The sequence below is a fragment of the Dasypus novemcinctus genome, chromosome 16 (genome assembly GCF_030445035.2).
Source record: "Dasypus novemcinctus isolate mDasNov1 chromosome 16, mDasNov1.1.hap2, whole genome shotgun sequence".
NCBI classification, from domain to species: domain Eukaryota; kingdom Metazoa; phylum Chordata; class Mammalia; order Cingulata; family Dasypodidae; genus Dasypus; species Dasypus novemcinctus.
In genome coordinates, this window is record NC_080688.1 from 67,419,481 (window position 1) to 67,441,171 (window position 21,691).

The window sequence follows — 21,691 nt, forward strand, 5'->3', positions numbered from 1 at the left end:
ACTTATACAACATGTGCAAAAATAATATAAAATCCATAGGGAAAATCCAACATAACCCCCATCCAGATACCAGACCCCTCTAGCTTTTAAGAATATGCCGCATTTGGTATATCATTCTATCTATCCTGTTTAATGAATTCTTCATTGGAAAGTACTTTCCTTGTTGACTTTTTTTTTAAACAAAGCAATTTTGTTGATATATATTAATAAAGCATACAATTCATCCAAAGTGTACAATCAAAGGTATTTGGTATAATCGCATAGTTGTGCATTTATCATTTCAGTCATTATTAGAGCATTTTCATTATTTCAATAATAATAATATAAAACAGACAAACAAGAAAATTCTTCACCTCTCAATCTCCCTGTTTCCCCGGCTGTACATAGCTGCTGTTTCTGACTATTCTTGGGCTATTAATTAGTTATTAAGCAGTTTTTTATTTTTTTAAAGATTTATTTTTTATTTATTTGTCTCCCCTTCACCGCCCCACCCCCCGTTGTCTGCTCTCTGTGTTCTTCTGTATCTGCTTGCATTCTTGTCATTGGCACCGGAAATCTGTCTCTTTTTGTTGTGTCATCTTGCTGCATCAGCTCTGTGTGTGTGTGGTGCCACTCCTGGGCAGGCGGTGCCTTTTTTGTGCAGAGTGGCTCTCCATGCAGGGTGTACTCCTTGCGCGTGGGGCTCCCCTATGCTGGGGACACTCCTGTGTGGCATGGCACTCCTTGTGTGCATCAGCACTGCCCATGGGTCAGCTCATCACATGGATCAGGGGACCCTGGGTTTGAACCCTGGACCTCCCATGTGGTAGGCAGATGCTCTCTATCCATTGAGCCAAATCTGCTTCCCAAGCAGTTTTTTATTGAGTTATATTTACATAACACACAAATATATGAAAAGCAATTGGATGCATTGTTTTTATGTGTTTTTTAAAAAATACGTTTTTTTGGTTTGCAGAGATAAGTTATTTTTGGCCATTCATAGTTTCTTACCACATTCTTGAAAATTTTATGGCTTCATGTTTTAATTCAAAGTTCATAAAGAGAATACTGAAACCTGCCAATAAGGGATAGGTTTATCTGCAGCCTAAACTATATCACTAATATAACAAATAAAAATATAAAAAAAGAAAAAACTGTGTTTCACATATCTTTTTAGAGAGGCTGTCTCCCCAGTCCAGTGTGAAATATCTTTCCTGGTCAATATCTGTCCCATAGAGTTTTATTTTCCTCACTGTGTTTATCATTACTTGAAATTGTTTGTTCTTTTGTTGTTTGCTTATTTCATTTGCCTCTCGACCTCCATGAGAACAGGGGACCGTAGCTGTCTTGTTTACTGTTGGTTTACAGTGCTTAGAATGATTCCTACTCTATAAATATCTCCTAAAATGAGTTAACGAATGAAACCAAATATTTTCTTGTTCTTGTTTATGGGTTCTATGTAATAATTGTTATATCCAAGAAAAAATTAGAAATACTTGATTGATTTTTTGCAAAGCAAATTGTGTCTCATTTTCCCCCAAGCTTTTAAAATTATTTAAAATTACTTGTTGTTGTTCAAATGAATACACTAAATGTATTTTCAAAGTTAAAATTGTAGTAGTTAGCATGAATAGACTTTACTGAAAATATCTCTTGCTGTGGTAAAAAGATGGGACAAATGACCTTTTACCCAAGAGATAAATTGAGAATCCCTGTGTATAACAACTGTGTAGTTAGAGTGAAATTAACCTTGCCTCCGGATAGCTTGCTTACTTGTGCCCTTTATCTTAAAATATGCCATGGATTAGTGCTACTCAAGAACATTTCCTTGAAATATGTCTAAAGGGTCAGTGTGTCTATTAGAAAAAAAAATTCAGACTACATAGAAAATGTTATGTGCAGACAAATGAAACATCATGGTAAAAGAATTTTAGATTTTAATTACTTGCTGGTTCTTTAAATTCTCAGTTTGACTTGCCTTTGGGGTAGGAAATAAATTTCAGATTTTCTTTTCTGTTTTTGAGGTGCTGGGGCTAGGGATTGAACTGAGCCACATCAACTCCCCAGATTTTTAAAATTGTCTTTAGAGCTTTAAGAACAGTGTTACATACTGAGCTAGAAAATAGATGATATGAGAATTCTTACTTTTTAATGCATTGCATCATTTTAATCCAGTTTCTTTGAGTGGTTTCATACCCCCTTTCCTTCCCTTTCCCTTTTTTTTTTAAAAAAGTTTTTTATTCCCCCTCTTTGCGGCTTTTTGCTTGCTGTCTACTTTCTGTGTCCGTTCACTATGTGTTTTTCTGTGTCTTCATTCATTCATCCATCTATCCATCCATCCATCCATCCATCCATCCATCCATCCATCCCCCCCTTGCAGCTTGCTTGCTGTATGCTTTCTGTGTCCATTCGCGTCTGTATGTATGTATGTATGTATGTATGTATGTATTTATTTATTTATTTATTTATCCATCCCCTCCCCCCCTTTTGCGGCTTGCTTGCTGTCTGCTCTCTGTGTCCATTCGCTGTATGTTCTTCTGTGTTTTTGCTTGTCTCCCTTTTTTTTTCCCACCTTGATGAGTTGGCTCTCTGCGGCGCTTGCAGGCTGACGGCTTTCCACAGCGTATGGGCGAGCCTGCCTTCACAAGGAGGCCCCAGGATGCGAACCCAGGTCCTCCCATATGGTAGATGGGAGCCCAACTGATTGAGCCACAGCTACTTCCCCTTCCCTTTACCTTTTATTTTAGGAAAAGCTTTGTCTTGTGGAATGAAAGTGAAAACCTTTTATCTTTCTCACATTTGTGGATGTTCTCTCCCATTTATCTCTTATATAGCTCCTGAGTATTGGTGTTCCATTGCTTACTTTGAAATGGATGTTCAGGTAGGAGAGACATTCAAGGTTCCTTCAAGCTGCCCTATTGTTACTGTTGATGGATATGTGGACCCTTCTGGAGGAGATCGCTTTTGCTTGGGTCAACTCTCCAATGTTCACAGGACAGAAGCCATTGAGAGAGCAAGGTATTGATTGTATGGTTAGATGGTTATTTTAAAAAGTAAGCATAGTATATTGTCTTTAATTTGTGGCCATATTTTTCGGTATAGATTGAATACAGAGAACTAAATGTCATCTCAAAAATGGCAAATTTGTGAGCATTCCTTTTTTTTTTTTTCTTGAGGTACTGGAGGCGGGGGATTGACCATGAAACCTTGTATATGGGAAGCTGGTGCTCAACCACCGTGGCACATTGGCTTCCCTGACTTGGTTTTTTCATTTGTTTTTTTGTTTGTTTTTTAGGAGGCATTGGGAACTGAACCACTGAACCCAGGATCTCCAGTGTGGGAGGTGGGCACCCACCTGCTTGAGCCACATCTACTCCCTGCCATTTTCAAATTGTAGATGTTTGTTATTTAAAATAGCCTTAAATAAGATTAAATAAATTAAAATAACATTAAAATAAATGTTGTTTAAAAATTAGCTTCCCCTTCCCCTTTTATGAGGTTTCTGTGTTTTGAAAAGTAGCTAGATTTTTTTGGAATCCAGTTGGGAAACCTGATTATTTTTTCCTCTGATCCTAAATTATGTTTACAAATCTATTGAGAGGACATAATATAAAATGAGGATAGATGTATGTACAAACATGTTTCTGTGAGTTATATTAATAATGTTGAAAAATCAATAAAAGGAAAATGGTTATTTAAATTATAAGCTAATGTTTCAATTTTTTATCTAAGCATTAACATGTTAGAGTTTATATAATGAAGTGTGGAAAATGGCTTACGACGAAATATTACAGGAAAACATAAAATTTTAGGTCCTGAAGGACCTCAGTTCTTTAAAGAAATGTGGACAGTGTCTCTTTCACAAGCCACGTGATTTAGGCAAATTATTTAATCTCTGATCTGCCTAGTAGAACTTTTATATGATATACAAAATGGCTTATATCTATGTGGTCCAGAACAGTGGTCACTTAGCAACATATGGCTATTGAGCACTTGAAATATGGCTCATATTATTGAGGAACTGGATTTTTAATATACTTTTATTTTAAATAGCTTTGTGTGGCTGATAGCCACAGATTTGGACAGCATAGCTTTGAGCCTTAGTCATTTCATCTATAAAAAGGGAATAAATAGTTCTTAACATCATTGAATTGTTGTGAAGGTAATGTGAGAATTCATGTTAAATGTTACTGACACGTGGAAGCACTACTTACAGCTTCATCATTATTACATATGGATAGAAAAGAGAGGAAATATATCAAAACGTTAATAATGGGGAAGTGGCAATGGCTCAAGCACTTGAGATCCTGTTTACCATATGGAAGATCCAGGTTCAGTGCCCGGGACCTCCTGGTTAAAAAAAGAAAAAAGTTGTCCCAGACCTGTGCGGCAGCGTGGAGAGGGGCAAGGCCCCTGTGTGGTGAAGTGACGCACCAAAACAGAAAAAAAAAGATGACGCAACCAGATTAAAAACAAAAAATGTTAACAATGGCTATCTCTTGTTTATGGTGCTGTGTGGTATCTTTTCTTCTTTTTAATTTTGAGGGGATGCTTTGTAATCTGAACTAAACTATTGTTAAATACTTAAGAAAATTGAAATGTAGGACCACACTAATGTAAGGTTTTAATAATAGAGTGGTATATGTGAACTCTGTATTTTAGCCATGGTTTTTCTGTGAACCTACAACTTCTCTAATAAAAAAGATCATCGAAACAAAATAATTTAAATGTAATTCCTTTTTCCTTCTAAGGTTGCACATAGGCAAAGGTGTGCAGTTGGAATGTAAAGGTGAAGGTGATGTTTGGGTCAGGTGCCTTAGCGACCATGCGGTCTTTGTACAGAGTTACTACTTAGACAGAGAAGCTGGGCGTGCACCTGGAGATGCTGTTCATAAGATCTACCCAAGTGCATATATAAAGGTTAGTTGCAATTTTACTTGAATGTTTTAGATTTGGAAAGCTATATTTACCTTTTTAAAGAATTGAGATAAAGGTGGGAGGAGTGAAAAAATGTTTCATTACCTATTAGATAATCAGAAATTGTGTTTGAGTATAGAACACATTTTCTCGGAACATTTATTGACATGATAGTTTTGTGGTTGCATTCATTCCCTAGTGTTTCATTAGCAAATTTGTTAAAATTTTTAGAGTAGTACATAGGCTCTTGAAGAATATATTAATTCAGAGAAAACTCCAAACTTGGGTTCCTTTGATATGAAATTTGTACAAATCAAACTCCAGAATTTCATCTTAGCCAATTTTCAGGATTTTATGGAACAGTATACTAAAATTAATAGCTTTTCAAATTTAAGACTCAAGAAATGAAAAAATTTTCAACCCTGTTTTTTTGTGTCTTTTTTTTCACTGTGTCACTTTGCAAATTAAGCTGGAGGTATTTTTCACTAATTACTATGTATTCTACCCATCTCAATTTTAATTTATAACATACTGCTTTTGAAAGCGAGGATTATAATTAGAGGGCTGTAAATTTTATTTTTAAGCAATTTTATTGAGGTATATTCACTTACCATACAGCCCATCCTAAGTATACAATCCCTTGGCCTTTAGTATAAATCATAGTGTTGTTCATTCATCACCACAAAATTTTTAGAACAGTTTCAATGTGCTTTTTTTTTGTTGTTGTTGAGGTACTGGGGCTGGGGATTGCAACCGGGAACTTGTACACAGGGAGCCAGCACTCAGCTCTGGAGCCCCATTGTCTCCCCTGAGTTGGTTTGTTTGTTTGTTTGCTTGTTGTTTGTTTTGTTTTCAGGAGGTACCAGGGTCCGAACCTGTGACCTCCCATGTGGGAAGCAGGCGCTTAACTGCTTGAGCCACATCTGCTCCTCTCAGTGTATTTTTTTTTTTCAAAGAAACTTAGATTATGTAAATGTTACACAAAAAAATATAGGGAATTCCCATATGCCCTGATCCCTAGCCCTCCCACATTTTTCCACATCAACAGCGTCCTTTGTTAGTGTGGTACATTTGCCACAGTTGATAAACACGTCTTAGAGCATCGCCACTAAGTGATGATTATAGTGTACATTGTAGTTTACACTGTATCCTACATCAGTGTATTTTTTATTTCAGATTTTTTACAGTCGTCCTAAACATCTTCATTGTCAGCTATTGTAAATTAGTGGAATTAACTGTATCTCATCATCACCACTTATTTACAGGAAATTGCTTTGGATACAAATAATGCAGTCAAATGGTGTCTAGAAAAATGGAATTATTTGATTGCTTCACAAGAGGAAACCCAGGATCTCATTTTCAGTCACTGCAGTTCAGTTATAGGATATGGGGAATTTTTTTTTTTTTCTTCGGTGGTACTGGGGATTGAACCCAAGACCTCATACATGTGAAGTAGGTGCAGCTGCTGAGCTACAATAGCTCCCCTGGGATCATTTTTTTAAATGGAAACTTTTAAATATACCATGTAGAGAAAATAATGAATCCCCTTGTCGCAATCATCCTGCTTCAACAATTATCAGAATCTTACTAATCCTGCTTAATGTTTCTCTTCCTATCTTTTTTCTTCTAGAGTAATTTAAATAAATTCCAAGCATCATATTAGTTCACTCTCAGAATACTCCAGTATCAATAATCAATAAAGACTTCTAAGAAAACATAGTCATAATGCTGTTTATTAGACCTAAAAGAATTAGTAAAGTTTTTTTTTGTTTTTTTAAGGTAGTACCAGGGATTGAACCTAGGACCTAGTACATGGGAACCTGGTACTCATACCACTGCGCCACACCTGCTCCCAGTAGTAATTTCTTGTTTAAATTTTTTGCAATAGGTGGTGAGTTTTAGTATCAGTTGGTAGAAAAATGGAATGGAAAATTATGATATTAAATTACATGTTTATTGATAGCGTATTCATAGAAAAGCTGGTTAATAAATGTTACATATAGTGTGATCCCATTTTTGTTAAATAATATCATGGATATTTGTGTTTGTTTATGTATACTCAAGAGTCTAGATGGTATGTACATTGTCTTACCAGGAATTGACTCTGGAAGAGGGGGTTATCTTTATTTGTTATTTCCCAATTTTCCCATTTTTGTTTTTGGTTATTTGTGCTTTATAATTTTCATTATTATTTTTAAATGGTATTGGATTTACTCATATCTATTTAGCAAAGTAGTTAATAGTTTATTTTAGTTATTAGGGAATTTACAAACTAGGAAGCTGGTCCTGGGGGGCTGCAGGATGTTCAGAGTGGTGCTCCTCGCCATGCACGGGGTTATAGGGGGTTATATAGGGTAAGAATAAAGAAGGCACAGAGTTATGTTGGGATATGCAATTTCCTAAACTTGTTTTTTTAAAGTTACTGATAGGTAGTAGTAGTAGTTTAGTACCAGATAGCTATCGTGTTTAGGAATGTGCACACATGCTCTAAGATGTCTCTATATGGAGGGGTTTTTTCTCTTACATAGGTATTTATGGCTTCTCTGGTTTATGGCCTTACACTCCACCCCATAAAACAAACACTTTATGTTTATTGGCAAGCTTATCTTGAGAGAATTAATTAATTCATTTTATCTTTATTGTCTTCTCCCTGTCATTGCTTTCCCTGTATGACAGTTTTGCCTTAGCTTGGCACCCTGGGGTCCACATCTCAAAAACAGTTCTTGGGGAGCAAGGGTAGCTTAGTTGGTTGAATGCCTGCATCCCATGTACAAGGTTCCAGGTTCAAGCCCTAGTGTCTCCTAAAAAAAAATTCTTATATTTAGAAGGTAGGGAGATTTTGTCCTTTGAGGAAATTGAGTTCTAATGCCAATGTTTGCCTAGAGCCTGATTCCCATTGCATAGATTTCTCTTCTGCCATGGGTAAGCATTTTATTCTTAGGTGAATTTCTGAATTGATTGTCAAAATATTTTACCAGTACTTGATTCACAGACAAGTGCATAGTTGTAGAACCCCCAGTGAGCCTGGCTATGGTCTCTTTCTTCTATTCCCTGTTTTTGATCTTGGGGCCTAGGTACCTCCTGCCTTTAATTAGTCCCTGCCATTCTCTTTGAGTTTTTGTTCAGTATTTTTTTCCCTCTGATTTTTGTTTTGTTTTTTTTTGATGATAGAAATTTACCTTGTTTTTGATGATGGCTATTTTTTTAAACTTCTTTATTGAGGTACCACTGAATTCACCAATTTAAAATGATCAGTTCATTTTTTTGTTTTGTTTTGTTTTTATTTTTGTTTTTTAGGAGGTTCTGGGGATTAAACCCAGGACCTCATACCTGGGAAGCAGGTACTCATTCACTGAGCTACACTTGCTCCCCTCATTGGTTCCCACCACCCCGATAGCTCATTTTTTGCTCTTTGTTTTTTGCTCGTTGTCTGTTTTTTTTTCTTTAGGAGGCACCAGAAACCGAACCCAGGACTCTCAATGTGGAAGGCAGGCGCTCAACTGCTCGAGCCACATCTGCTTGTTTGATTTTGCTTATTGCCTGCTTGTTGTTTAGCTTGTTGTTTTTGCTTGATGTTTGCTTGTTGTCTGTTTGCTGTTTGTGTGTCTTCTTCAGGAGGCACCAGGAACCAAACCTGGGACCTCAACTGCTTGAGCCACATCCGCTCCCTGATGATTTTAATACGTTCTGTAGTGTTGTGCATCCATCCCCACAGTCAATTTAAGAACATTTTCACTGACCTAAAAAGAAACTAACCCAGCTCTAGACCACCACATATCTACTTTTTGTCTCTATAGGTTTGCCTCTTCTGGACATTTCATATAAATGAAATCATGTAATTGTGGTCTTTTTGACTTTTTTTTTTTTTAACTTAGCATAGTGTTTTTCAAGGTTCATCCGTGTTGTTGTATGTATTAGCATTGCATTCCTTTTTTCCATAATACAGATATACCCCATTTCCTTTATCCATTCATCAGGTGATGGTCATTTAGGTTGTTTCCGCTTTTTGGTTACAATGAGTGATGATGTTATGAACATTCATGTACAAGTATTTGTGTGAACATATATTATCATTTCTCTTGAGTGTATAACTAGGAGTGGAATTGCTGGATCATAAGGTAACTATATGTTTAACTTTTTGAGGGACTGCTAGACTTTTTCCCAAAGTGATTTGCACCATTTTACATCCCCACCAGCAGTATATGAGGGTTCTGATTTCTCTACATCGTCAGCACTTTTTATCTTTTTTATTTTAGCCATCCTAGTTGGTGTGAATTGGTATCTCATTGTGGTTTTGTATGCATTTCCCTTATGACTAATGTTGAATCAGGATTGTTTTTGAACAGATAACATGTTGGAGAAGTGGGCACAGGGTGCTTCTAAACTTTAGCCAGGTCGCCTAGGTTGAATTTTCTTATGTTTTCCAGTTAAATTTATTTCAAATCATCACATATATTGAGATTATTGTCTCTAGGCTAGACAACTTAGAAAGTCCTTAATAGGACTTCACAGTTTTATTTTTGGGTATCTCATATACTACCATCATCAGTTTCTCTTTCTGGGTTATTGTTTCCTAGTGTTGATTCTAACTGATCTAGTTTTTCATTTAAGCCTTGTGAAAGAAAAATGCCAAAATTTGTCTCCTGATTTGAAAGACAGTATCTTGAAGATGTTTACAGTGATCATTATAAGATACTCATCTGTGTTAATAGGTTTGTGATAGATTTGTAATAAGCTTATATGAGAGTAACCACAGGAAACAGTCAAATAAGCGAAAGCAGAATTGTTGAATTGTTAGTTCAAGTATGGGGTATGGGCAGTATATTATGGAACTGGGCCAAAAATTATATTTAACACTTTTGGTTACTTTGAATTGCATTGTTCAGATTCTCAAAGGAAGATGGTAGCATTTCAGTGATATCCTTAATTTTACCATCCAGTATAAAAAAGGATCTGTATATATGTAATAGTAAGGTTTCAGTTAGCAGTATAGCCAATAATTATGTCTTCTGGTTTTGATGCTATAATTGCTTAAATAATTCACTATGAAGGAAGGTTTGCAGGGGTGCCTAATGTGTCGTTTTTACTATATCTGCAGATAAAAGCCAGAACGTTTCTCTTTGATCTTTGTGGTTATCTGTAATATGTGTTGCTGCTCTTAGAATAGTCATAATTGCAGGTGTTTCCAACGTCATAGAGAACCCATGTGTGAGGACCACTTGGTTATTTTTTAAAACTCATGGCTGTGTGTGCGTGTGTGTGTAGTCTTAATGTTGTAGGCATATTTGAACCTGGGATTTTGTAAGTAAGTTTTAATCCATGTATTAAGATTACATATGTACATTACTAACAAAAATAGTTGTATAGTGTAGCAGTTTGATATTATTGATGAATTCCAAAAAGAAATACTGGATTATGTTTGTAAACTGGTCTTTCCCTCTGGGAAGATTAGATTATATTGGATTCAGAGGTTTGCTTGACTAAGTAATCATGTAATCCACTTGTGCCAGTAGGGTGTTGAGTCCCTACCCTTTGGTGCATGGGGACTCACAGATAAAAGCATGGCAAAGGACAGAGTTGAGGGCTTTTAAAGTTGGAGTTTTGATGTTGAAGTTTGATGCTGAAGCTGGAGCCCCAGAGAGAGAGATGGAGCCATTTACCTCAGTCCACAGCTGACCTTGTGGAGAAAACACAGGAGCTGAGCCCAGAGGAACCCAGGAAGCCTGAACACCCTCACAGGTGTCAGCAGCCATCTTGCTCCAACACGTGAAAATAGACTTTGGTGAGGGAAGTAATTTATGCTTTATGGCCTGTTAACTGTAAGCTCCTACTCCAAATAAATACCCTTTATAAAAACCAACCAATTTCTTGTTTTGCATCAGCAGCCCTTTGGCTGACTAATACATAGAGCTATTCAGCTTTCAAAATATTCGAGGCACTGCTTTGTGTTGTGCTAGGTAATGTCTTCAAGAGGTTATAGCCCAGTGGAAAAGTTCAGAGTCTAATGGACTGTTGTGAACTCATGAGAATGTAGTGTTTTTTTATCTGGCATTATGGGATCTCTGATTTCTAAAACTTGCCTTTGTCATACTCTTTTTTGAAGTCTTAAGACATGTATATATTTGACATTCATATCTCTTAAGAGAATGGGATAATCTAAGCTTTGTCCTTCATTGATGCCATTTGGAAAAGACTTTCTGAGGGGATAGGTATTGAGTAGGGAAATAAGTAAATAGAAGTATGATTTTTATTTGGAGAGAGTGGTTTTGTTATCTGTTATTTGTGTGCTTTTGTGGGCCATGTAAATACCCTGGTTAAAGACAATGTTTTTCAAGGAAAATTTAATTGAAAATTAATGTTTTGGATCCTAAAACTTATCTGACAAAGTTATAAGTTAGGCATTCTTTGATTGCTTACATTTGGGTGTTTTGTGCATACCGGGAGGCTTTTTTAAAATTTAGTTTACTTTTTGAATAGAGTATGTTGTCACACAGTTCAGAATTAAAAAGTTTTCATTGAGCAGCCTTACTTTTAATGCTGTCCTTGTCCTCCTTTCCCACAACTTCTATAGGTGACCACTGACACTTTTTGTGTGCTCTTGCATTTTTTTTAATGCACATATAAGCAAATATATTATTTTTAGGAAGGTGGTTTTACAAATTTTTCTAAGATGTTTATTTTAGATTTGACAATGGGTATTTATGTTCCATATTTTATTTTTATAGTGTTTTTTTATCTTGTGGAAATATGTGATTTACAGGAAAAATTCCAAATTTGTTGCTTATTGAAAGAACATTTTAGAATTTTCATGAGGATAACAGTAGAAGTAGCAATTTCTTCCTTAGTATTCCAGTCCTTGGCTTGAATAATAAAGAACACGGAAATTACTTATAAGCTCTGCTTCACCTCATGTAAACGTAAATGACTACAGAGGATGCCAAAAACAAAATGATAAGTAACAAATAATAAGTAATATTTATTGACGGCTTACTGTATACTATGCCAAGTTTACAATAGGCCTATAAAAGTATGTACACTTAGCATGTTATAAATAAGAAAATTGAGGCTCCACAGAGATTAATAAACTTACCCGGTTAGCAGATAGCAGTGATAGGGTTTGAAGTTAACCTTTTTAAAAAATATCAATTTTATTGATACATATTAATAAAGTGTACTATTCACCCGGAATGTACAATGAATAGTATTTAGTATAATCACATAGTTGTACATTCATCACTTCAATCATTATTAGGGCATTTTTAAAAAAAAAATTTGATTATTTTCAAACAGAAAAAAGTAGTTCAGTGAATTCCATATACTCATCTTGTTTCAGTAGTCATTAAGATTTTACATTTGCTTGATCTCTTTTTTCTTGTGTTTCTTAAGTATTCTGAAACAAGCCCTAAATGTATTGTTTTGCCCTGTGTACTGTAGTATGCATCTCTGAAAAATGTAGATATTTTGTATATAGTAATAGTCATTTATCATTTTCATTATTTATTGTCATTATATTGTAATAATGTCATTTATCACTCCTTTAAATAGCAAGAATGATGCAGGAAGATAAGGAAAAGAAGATGGTAATGTGACCAGCACCATCAACTCCATCATGAAGAAAACTCTCCAGCAATTTACTTATGAAAGGCTGGGGGTGATTTCTTAATCATTTATTTTGCATAGATGGGTGACTTTTCACAAGTAGAGTAACAACTGACCTGCACTGAACTAGTAAAAGGATACAGAGTCATGTGGCAAACCGTGCTGTTCTGATAGTGAAATTTGTCTCTTGGTGTGAGCCCCAAGCCATCTTTCCGAACTAATTTTATACCAATTATAATCTACATAAAAATAAAAAATTATGAATTCTTTTCTTGTGACAGCTAAATGAATCTGAGTTTTAAATAAATTGATTTTTGCTGTATAGGATCTTTTTTGATGGACTTATAATAACATTAAATTTATACTTTATTTCATTTAAAGGTCTTTGATTTGCGCCAGTGTCATCGTCAGATGCAACAGCAGGCAGCCACTGCACAAGCTGCAGCTGCCGCCCAGGCAGCAGCCGTTGCAGGAAACATCCCTGGCCCAGGCTCAGTAGGTGGAATAGCTCCAGCTATCAGTAAGTATGATTTTGATATTTTTTAAAAAAGTGTCATAGTTGGCATTTTATCTTTATTTGTTCAATTGATAAGTTACTTTAAGCAATAATAGAAATTAAAATGTTTTTTAACTGGGATGATCTTAATTTTGAATTTGTAAAAACTGTTCTTTTGTAATAGTTTCCATTTACCTAAAGCCCTGTTTTCATTCTTTTTATATCAGAAAGGGAGTATGGATAAAGAAGGAGGAAGGGGATTATTGTTATATTATATTGATCCAACTTCCCTTTTTGTTAGATGCTTATAATTCTTACCTCACCAACTTAGGGTGGGTTGTAATCACTGAAGTGCTTGGCTTTATTCTAGTAAGGAAAGCATATTTCAGTTTCAGAATTGGGCATCTCTCCATTTAAAAAAAAATTTAAGCATGGAGAAAAACAAAGTGAGGGTGGTATTTTGATAACTTGTAGACTTTTTTTTAATTTTAGGGTAAAATTGAACTGTGTGCCAGGTTTCACACTGATGGGGAATTTTTTACTGCAGAGTTAAACTCCTGACTATAGACTTTTATGATGGAAACACGTGGCACCCATCTTCCACGTCTGAAGGCATAACTAGTGATTCATTCAACCCCTGTTCTTAACCTCTTCAGTGTGGTAAGCAAATCACACTGGCTAAGAAAACTGCAGTGGCCCTGCAGGTTTCTCTACAGTACATGCAAATTCCTCCCATTAGTTTCATTGTAATATTGGTGAATGCACATTGACTATATGTATGTTCTGACTGGAAAATTAGATGCAGAGTCTCCATTGTGAATTATGTTCAGGAGTTTCTAATTTAGAGGTAGATAAGGCATGTTTATTTAGAGAATTTGGTTTTTAAAATTTTGGGCATCTAAACCATTAATTAAATTCTTAGTTTTAATGTTATAAACAGCATTTACTAAAGAATCCAGAAATATTAAGTTTCTCATTTTCATCTCCTGCCCCCATTGAATAATATTGAGTGCATTATTTCTGTTACACTGCAGAAACATGAACTGGGTCATCCAAGAGGTCTTTAGTAGAACTGGGAATATTAACTATCTTGTTGACAGTCTTGTCTCACTGAACTAAGCTGTTTAGACAGACATTATGGTTCTTATAACCAACCTCCAGATATGTACTGCCTCTTTAAAACCAATTGTTTCTTATCCCTTCACCTCTACTTCTAAAGAGAAAAATAGGTGGGGTGTTTGTGGATTGTGGTAATTTATATTGTAAGTGGTGGTAGCTAGAAGACACATGTGGAATATAAACTGTCCTAACCAAAAGTTTTTGGTCCCTATAAAGTTTAGATCTACAGTTACTTCTTGGCACTTTGACAGAGAAGTTGTATGCTGAGGAGAATGAATTAAACACAGCTGATCACTTTATTAATATAAGAATATAGGGAGGATAGGGAAGAGATCAGCCTGTCTATCTGATGTCTTCTAAATCTTTCCTGTTAGGTTTGTCAGCTGCTGCTGGAATTGGTGTAGATGACCTTCGTCGCTTATGCATACTCAGGATGAGTTTTGTAAAAGGCTGGGGACCGGATTACCCAAGACAGAGTATCAAAGAAACACCTTGCTGGATTGAGATTCACTTACACCGGGCCCTCCAACTCCTAGATGAAGTGCTTCACACCATGCCTATTGCAGACCCGCAACCTTTAGACTGAGGTCTTTTACTTTTGGGCCCTTAATGTAGCAGGATGGTGGACTATAAAATACAATCCTGTTTGTAATCTGAAGATATATTTCACTTTTGTTCTGCTTTATCTTTTCATAAAGGGTTGAAAAATGTGTTTGCTGCCTTGCTCCTAGCAGACAGAAACTGGATTTAAACAATTTTTTTTTTTCTATTTAGAACTTTTTAGGCATGGCTCCAAAGCTTTGAAGATCAGGAAAAACACATTCTTATTAAATCTTCACCAGTTATATATGAAGGAATCATTCCAATGCTGGAAAACATAGCCCTTTAAAATGTCTTAGAGCCTTTTATATGCAGAACATAGATATGTGTGTTATTCTACAGAATAAATTCAATATTGCTGATTTTAAAGGCAGAGAAGTTCTCAAAGTTAATTCACCTATGTTATTCTGTGTATAAGTTGTTACTGTTAACAAACTTTACTCCAAATTATTGTGCCATGTGGGTGAGTTAATTTTACCACGAGCAACTTTACTCTGTTAAAAAAAAAAAGATAGTAATGTACTATAACCTTTAATCCAGAATATTGTTTTTTTTGCAAGTTAAACTAGTGAAGATGATTTTTCAGTTCAGATTGTCTTGCACTTTGGTTTTATTTTTGCCAAGGGAAGACACTAATCTGTGTGTTTATTGAGAATTCCTTAAAATTACCAGGCAAAGAATTGTCATTTAAAATTGTATTTTTTATCCCCATTGGATAACTGTTTATCAAGAATTATAATTTTCCCCTGTTAAACAGTAGATGTATTCTTCTTTATTTGTAGGCACCAAGGTTGGTTACTATAAGAAGCCTAGGAGAGGGGTTTCTTTCCTTCATTAATTCATAGGGAAAGGTTTTGTATTTTTTAAAAACAAAAACACTAAAAGCAGTGTCACTCCACCTACTATCTTACTGTTCTGCAAAGGTGGCAATGCTTAAACTAAATAATGAGTATTTTGGAAACTGCTAAATTCTTTGTTAAATATTGTGCAGAATAATGGAAACAATGCAGTTCATAATAGGTAGTTTGGATATTTTTGTACTTGATTTGATGTGTGATTTTTTTTCTTATAATGTTTAAATCATGTATGTATGTTATAACATTGTTTAAAATTCGGTTGTTTTTTGTTTTTTGTTTTTATCTTGGGGCAAGACTGCAGACTTTTTTATACCTTTTGGTTATTCTAAGCCCTATGCCATCAATGACCATATCAGTTGGCAATGACTTTGTATAGAGAATTTAAGTAGAAAAGTTGCAGATGTATTGACTGTACCACAGACACAATATGTATGCTTTTTACCTAGCTAGTCGTAAAAATAAAAATCTCGACATACAAAGTTGAATTCTAGGTTTGATTTTTAAGATTTTTTTTTACCAACCCTTTTGCACTTTTGAGTCCAATCTCAGTGGTGAGACCCCTTCTACTAAATGACAGGCAACAGCCGGTACCATTGGGCAGCTTTGGTTTTTTTCCCTCATACTCTACCAGGACTTCCCCATGGACATTATGAATCATGAGAAGAGGTGGTTATTTTTTTTTACTGTAGCAAAAATAGGCTTGATTATCTACAAGATAAATAGGTTGTCTGCAGGATATATAGTGTGAAATGAAAACAAGGCTTATCTTTCAGATGCTTAAAAATTTTGCTTGGAGGACCTTTGTAAACTTGTAAGATTTTTTTAAAGGTGTGTGTTATAAGTTTGAGATTAGACAAACACTTAATGCACGATAGTCATCCTTATATTAACTTAAATGAGTAATTTTTCTATTTCCTTGTTCAGAAGGTCTTAAGACCATCTTAGAAACCACCGAGTTTGCTTATTGCAGTGATTAAAACATAGATCTTAATTCAAGCTACATGTGTCCTGTTTTGTAAATAACTTCTCTACCAGAACTCATTTGTACTCAAAGGAGTACTTAAAATTCTTGAGTTAAAGATCTAGTTTTAACTTGTTAACAATTTAATGATTTAAGTTTTATTGGCAGATTTTTAAAAAGTTTTTTCTATTCTCTAGGAATTATTGACTTTAGGTCCATTTTACTGTGAATGAAGAATGGTAGTGAGGGAAGAGAGTTTTGGAATAACAGATATTTTTTAAAAATCTAGATTATTTGATTAGAACCTTAATCATTCTGTGATAGAATCTGTTGCCTCTTTTTCTACTTTAAGGAAGATTTTTATATTTAATCATCTGGAGAACATATGTGGAGAATATTTGCTAACACGTCTCTCTTTGGGGCCAAGTCACCCATTTTGTTTCTACCAACAGCCAAAAAATATAGACGCATTTCTAGTTATTAATGGCTTTTCCTTTGTACCTAAATTCAATTGCATGCTTTTGAGTAAACATCTAGTAGAATGTTACAATCAGGTACTCCAGGGAGCTTTGTTGTTAAACTGTGTTTCTATTTCTTAGAGGTAGTTATCTTTGAGTAAGACTAAGGAATACTAGTTTTTAAATTTTATGGATATTTTAAGGGTAAAAGAATTTCTGCATTTCTCAGAATCTGATTATTTTGAGGACATGGGTGGATTTTCTCTAGCTAATTCACATCTCAGAAACTCTCAAAATGTTGGATTTCAGTGAAAGCCAAGTGAGAGATGATCTAAGTACTTTTAAAATTCCAGTATGAGTCCCATTCCTCTTTTGTCCAGTGCCTTCCAGTGCATTATCAAAGAGAATCCTTAGTGATTTTGCATTTTTTCCCAAGGAGTTGATTCTTCCTGGTACACAAAAGATAATGATAATAAATCACTTCCATATTAACTTATTTTTTGGGAAACATGCCTCATTTGTGTTTGACTTAATCTCTAAATAGTTTTCCTGACCCATTCCTACTGTAAACAGTTCAAGTTTACAGGTTGAATGGTATGGTATGGCTTAGGGATAACCATACTTGCAACATCCAAATAAACTGAACACATTAACTGTGTTGTATTTCAGAGTTAAAAATCAGTTTTTGTTGGGATGAGTTTGTTGTGGGGGTTGAGGGATGGTATTTGTAATAGAAGTTTTGAGGGCAAATAAAATCCCTGTCTTCCAGATGATAAAGATCTTATTGTAAAAATTCATTGCCATTTGTGAATGACAAGTTGCAGCTGTCTTTTTGACTGTTCCCATCTGGGGAAGGGAAAAATTGTCTTTTTTCATAATGCTCCTTAGGGATCTGCAGTGGTTAAAGAATCTAAGTTTCTACTCATGGTTTGGTGGTAATTGATTAATAGTTACTCACTAGCTGTTTTATGCAAAGTCAAATTTAGATCCTTTCTGAGAGTCTTTTGGAAGAAGTTTTATTATCTGAGTAGGGTAGAATACTTTTTTCTGTAGTGTGCTCTCTTCATCAATTTATTTTTCTGGCATTTTACTTAAGAATAGTAGATGGGGAAAATGAAGAATTTAGATTAGTGAGGTAAATGATCCTGTGAAAACATTTACCTGTAAAGTCAGTTAACAACTCTTGTGGGCAGGGCTTGGCTGAAAAGTTAATACATAACACTTGGCATGAAGACATGCTTTGTTGTTGTTGTTGTTGTTCTAACGGCAAAATCCATCTTGTTGCACCTGTAAATAGTCTCCTAAACCCTTCTTTGCAAGATTTAGAGAATAGCCTTCCATGTTTTTCTGGCAACTAGGTAGTTTCTTCCCTTCTAAGATACCAGGAAGGACATAAAAAGTGGCTCAACCTTGTCTCTCATTTCTTGTCCCAGCATTGCTAGGTTGATTATCTTGTTTATCTGGTATCACTGTGGAATGGGATTTTCCACATGATCCAAACTTGCCTTATTTAAGCACTAAGTCTTTTTTATTTTAGTCAATTTTGACAGTGTTATTGAATATGTAGATTAGAGAATATATAAAATTAAAGTTCTTTTTTTATAATTAGCTGTCTTTGTGGACCTCAGGGGATACTTGGACAGGCAGCACTATTTTATCTTTACTACATGGTCCCAGACTGCTAAGGTTTCCAATTTCTAGTTTCTTTACTCCATCCCTAGTCTGCTTCCTTTGTGACAGCTACCTCTTAATGGGTGGTGGTTAATATTCCTCCTCTTAGTACTTTCCCATTCCATTTCTGATTCACTGTTTCTAACTGCTTGGGCAAGGAAACCAGATAACCAAACTTAACTAGTATTTTCTTTAGAACAGAAGTAGAAATTTTGGGACTGGACCTGAGAAATTTTGCCGTAAAATGTTGAAAAGCACTCAGTGCATTGGCATTTGACATTAGTTTGACTGCTGAGTGCTTCCTGATTCTTGTTGGGTTTCAGGTAGGTAAGAGAAGTGAGCCATACTTGTGTTTTCTATTTTGAAAGGTTTCATTGCTTCCACTTGAAGCTGCTCATACAAAAACTGGGGTATAAGGGTTCCCAAATTAGGATCTTTTAAGCCCTATCTCTGCCTTCCTCACCTTTGCAGATATTTTTGACCTATAGGTGCCTTGTTGAGAATTGAGGTTCTGATATCCCACCCCAAGGAGTAGCTAAAATAACTGCTGATGCTTTCAGGGATTAAAACATCAGACTTGCATAATGACTGAAACCTTTTTTTTTTTTTTTTAAATACAGAAAAGACTAAGGAGAAAACTCTGATGAAGACAATCATTTCTCTCCATTTATGTAGATACTTTGCACAAAATTTATTTAGGATTCTCTCAAGAGGTCTCAGAGCCAGTGTTTTTGTTCAACTTGAAACTAATGAATGGCTCTGGGCCAGGACCAGATGGTTACACTCTCTAGTTTGAGCTCTGCCACTGATTTGCTGTGTGACCTTGGGCAAGTCATTTACTTTCCTCTTGGCCTCAGTTACCTCATCTGTAAAATGAGGGAGTTGGACTAGATTAGTTCTTCCAGCTCTGAAATTTTAAGTGACCTTGCCTACCTTACAGCAGTTTTTTATTTCTTCCTTATCTTTACTCTGCTGTTTGAGGGGCCTTTTTACTTATTTCCATATTGTTCGAATGAGACTAGGCTTGATATTTTATTAATATTCTTCTATGGACAGAAGTTACATAATATGTCCTTAAGACTAAATTCTAACCAAAGGCCTAGCACCACCTTGGAGGCTGCAATAAAATACTTAAAAAATAATAATAATTTAAAAAAAAAGTGGTAGAAGGGAAGCCACAGTTTTCTATCATCTCTCTTAAACAGATTATTTAGTCTTTCTTTGAGCCATGACATTCTAGCTCTTGGGTTGGTTATGTGTGTGACACAATCCTAAGTGCTATGTGCTGGTAAATTTTTTCCAACTGAAATGGACTGAAAACCTACAGTTAAGGCCCAGTGATGTTATAGGCCATTACTTTGAGTCTTTAGTTTTTGAACTCTCCTCTGCTCAAAACAGACATTCCTCTGAATTACATCAATTACAAAGGTTTATATAACTCAAGAAAAAAACAGTGGATAGTTATTCACTTTATTCTTGGCTCTTTTTAGGTCCATTTTGATTTTAAAAGACTTTTGTCTGGACCATTCGTTTCAGAGTTCTGTCAAGTCTACCCTGGTCTGGATGAGCAAAATTAATGAACTTTGGCTTTTTGAGGACCTGGGAAGCCTTCCTTGGGGGTGAAGAGTCCTGGTAGAGGCCAGCTATGTGGTAGCTGGAGAGGAAAGGGTGAAACCAACTGCTCTTGCCAAGGCTGCTTGTCATTGATAGAAGGACTCATGGGCTTGGATTGATTAAAAGACTAAACATGGCTAAACTTCCTCCAAGTATTGGGCTCTATCAGTACTTTAGAAATGTGATAGCTTCAGAGGCTAGTATGAAAGAGGATTGGAAGTTTGGAGACAGAATTGGTGGCAATATTTCCCAACCCTGTCTTCGACTCCAAAGTCTGATGAATACAGCTCTTCCAAAACCCAGTGTAGAGGCACACTTAGCTTTTCTGCCTTTGGGAAAACTGGTCAGCTGAAGTGCCGATAGTTCCTTTGTGGCTTTCCATATACTTTTGCCTGATTAAAGTCTGTGGCTGAAAAATAGTTGAACCTTTCCCGAGAACTCTGTAACAAAGTGTGTTTTTGATTAAAAGAGAAAGCTAAATTAAATCATGTCCTCATTCTTTTTCTTAAGCTTGTAAATGTCTTGATTCTAGAAAGAGTTTCAACACTTAGAGTATTATCAAACTTGAGGTCAACATTTTCCTTCATTCCTTTGTAACCACTGAAATGGAAACACAACATTTCAGATATAACCCTGGAAGAACAGTACCTACTCTATGGTCATTTCTAAAAGGAGAGGATGGAGTAGGGTTGGGGGGAGTAGTTGGAGAAGAGATGGATGCTCGGGCATTATGAGAACCAGGTTGCTTATAGGGGAGGCAGAAATTGGAAATTGGGGACCCTGCCATTGCCCATCTAAGGATTAAGGAAGGTATTTCCCTCTTATCTGCCTGTCTCCTTTATGGAATGGGGGTCGAGGTGGGGGTGTGTGTCGGTGATTCTATAGCAATGGCTTGTAAATAGCATGACCAAATCAGTGTTTTTATCTTGCTGGCATTAGTGCCATAGACATATGTTAGGCTGAGAGACTTGTTCTCACCTTTTGCCAACTTTTATGTTTCTAGTATTCTAACCTGGAACTTGAAGGGGAAGGTAAGTGACAGTCAGATGGGGGGAAACACTTTGCTTTGTGGAGTGCTTCAGGAGAATGGGTGGTTGTGTGTATTCTTCATCTCTTGGCTGCCTTCTCTTTTTGACCCTTTATTTTTAAATGTCAACTTCAAAAGTTAGGAAACACCCAATCCCTCTTTAAGCCTTTGCCTATCTGTCTTAGTGGGATAAATTGTAATGCCTTTCACCCTCAGTCCTTTCTGTTTAAAAGAATAATTCTGTTACATCTGGGTCTACTTTTGGGGTTGCATCCACTTCTTTATTTTTATGTGTTCAGCCAACACCTGCTTTCAGACAGATGAACAAAATGGGTTCAGGAAGACCTTATGAAATGACAGTTCATTGGATAGTAAACTCTAACATGCCAAGTG

At 35.7% G+C, this 21,691-nt stretch overlaps 1 protein-coding gene across 4 annotated transcripts in view; it reads left to right on the top strand.

Moving 5' to 3' along the window:
• SMAD4 (SMAD family member 4) overlaps positions 1-20,756 on the top strand; it is a 97,232-nt gene extending 76,476 nt beyond the window's left edge. For 2 of the 4 annotated variants that reach the window (XR_011646001.1, XR_188319.5), the window contains exons 9-13: positions 2,814-2,997; positions 4,731-4,899; positions 12,877-13,015; positions 13,539-13,651; positions 14,485-20,756. Coding sequence is in view for 2 of the 4 variants with exons in the window: in XM_004461407.5 (XP_004461464.1) it covers positions 2,814-2,997; positions 4,731-4,899; positions 12,877-13,015; positions 14,485-14,696 (704 nt within the window). In the remaining 2 variants the exon portion in view is untranslated. The remainder of the gene's footprint in view (positions 1-2,813; positions 2,998-4,730; positions 4,900-12,876; positions 13,016-13,538; positions 13,652-14,484) is intronic. The other 2 variants (XM_004461407.5, XM_004461406.4) reach the window with 1 other exon arrangement.
• The last annotated feature ends 935 nt before the right edge of the window (positions 20,757-21,691 follow it).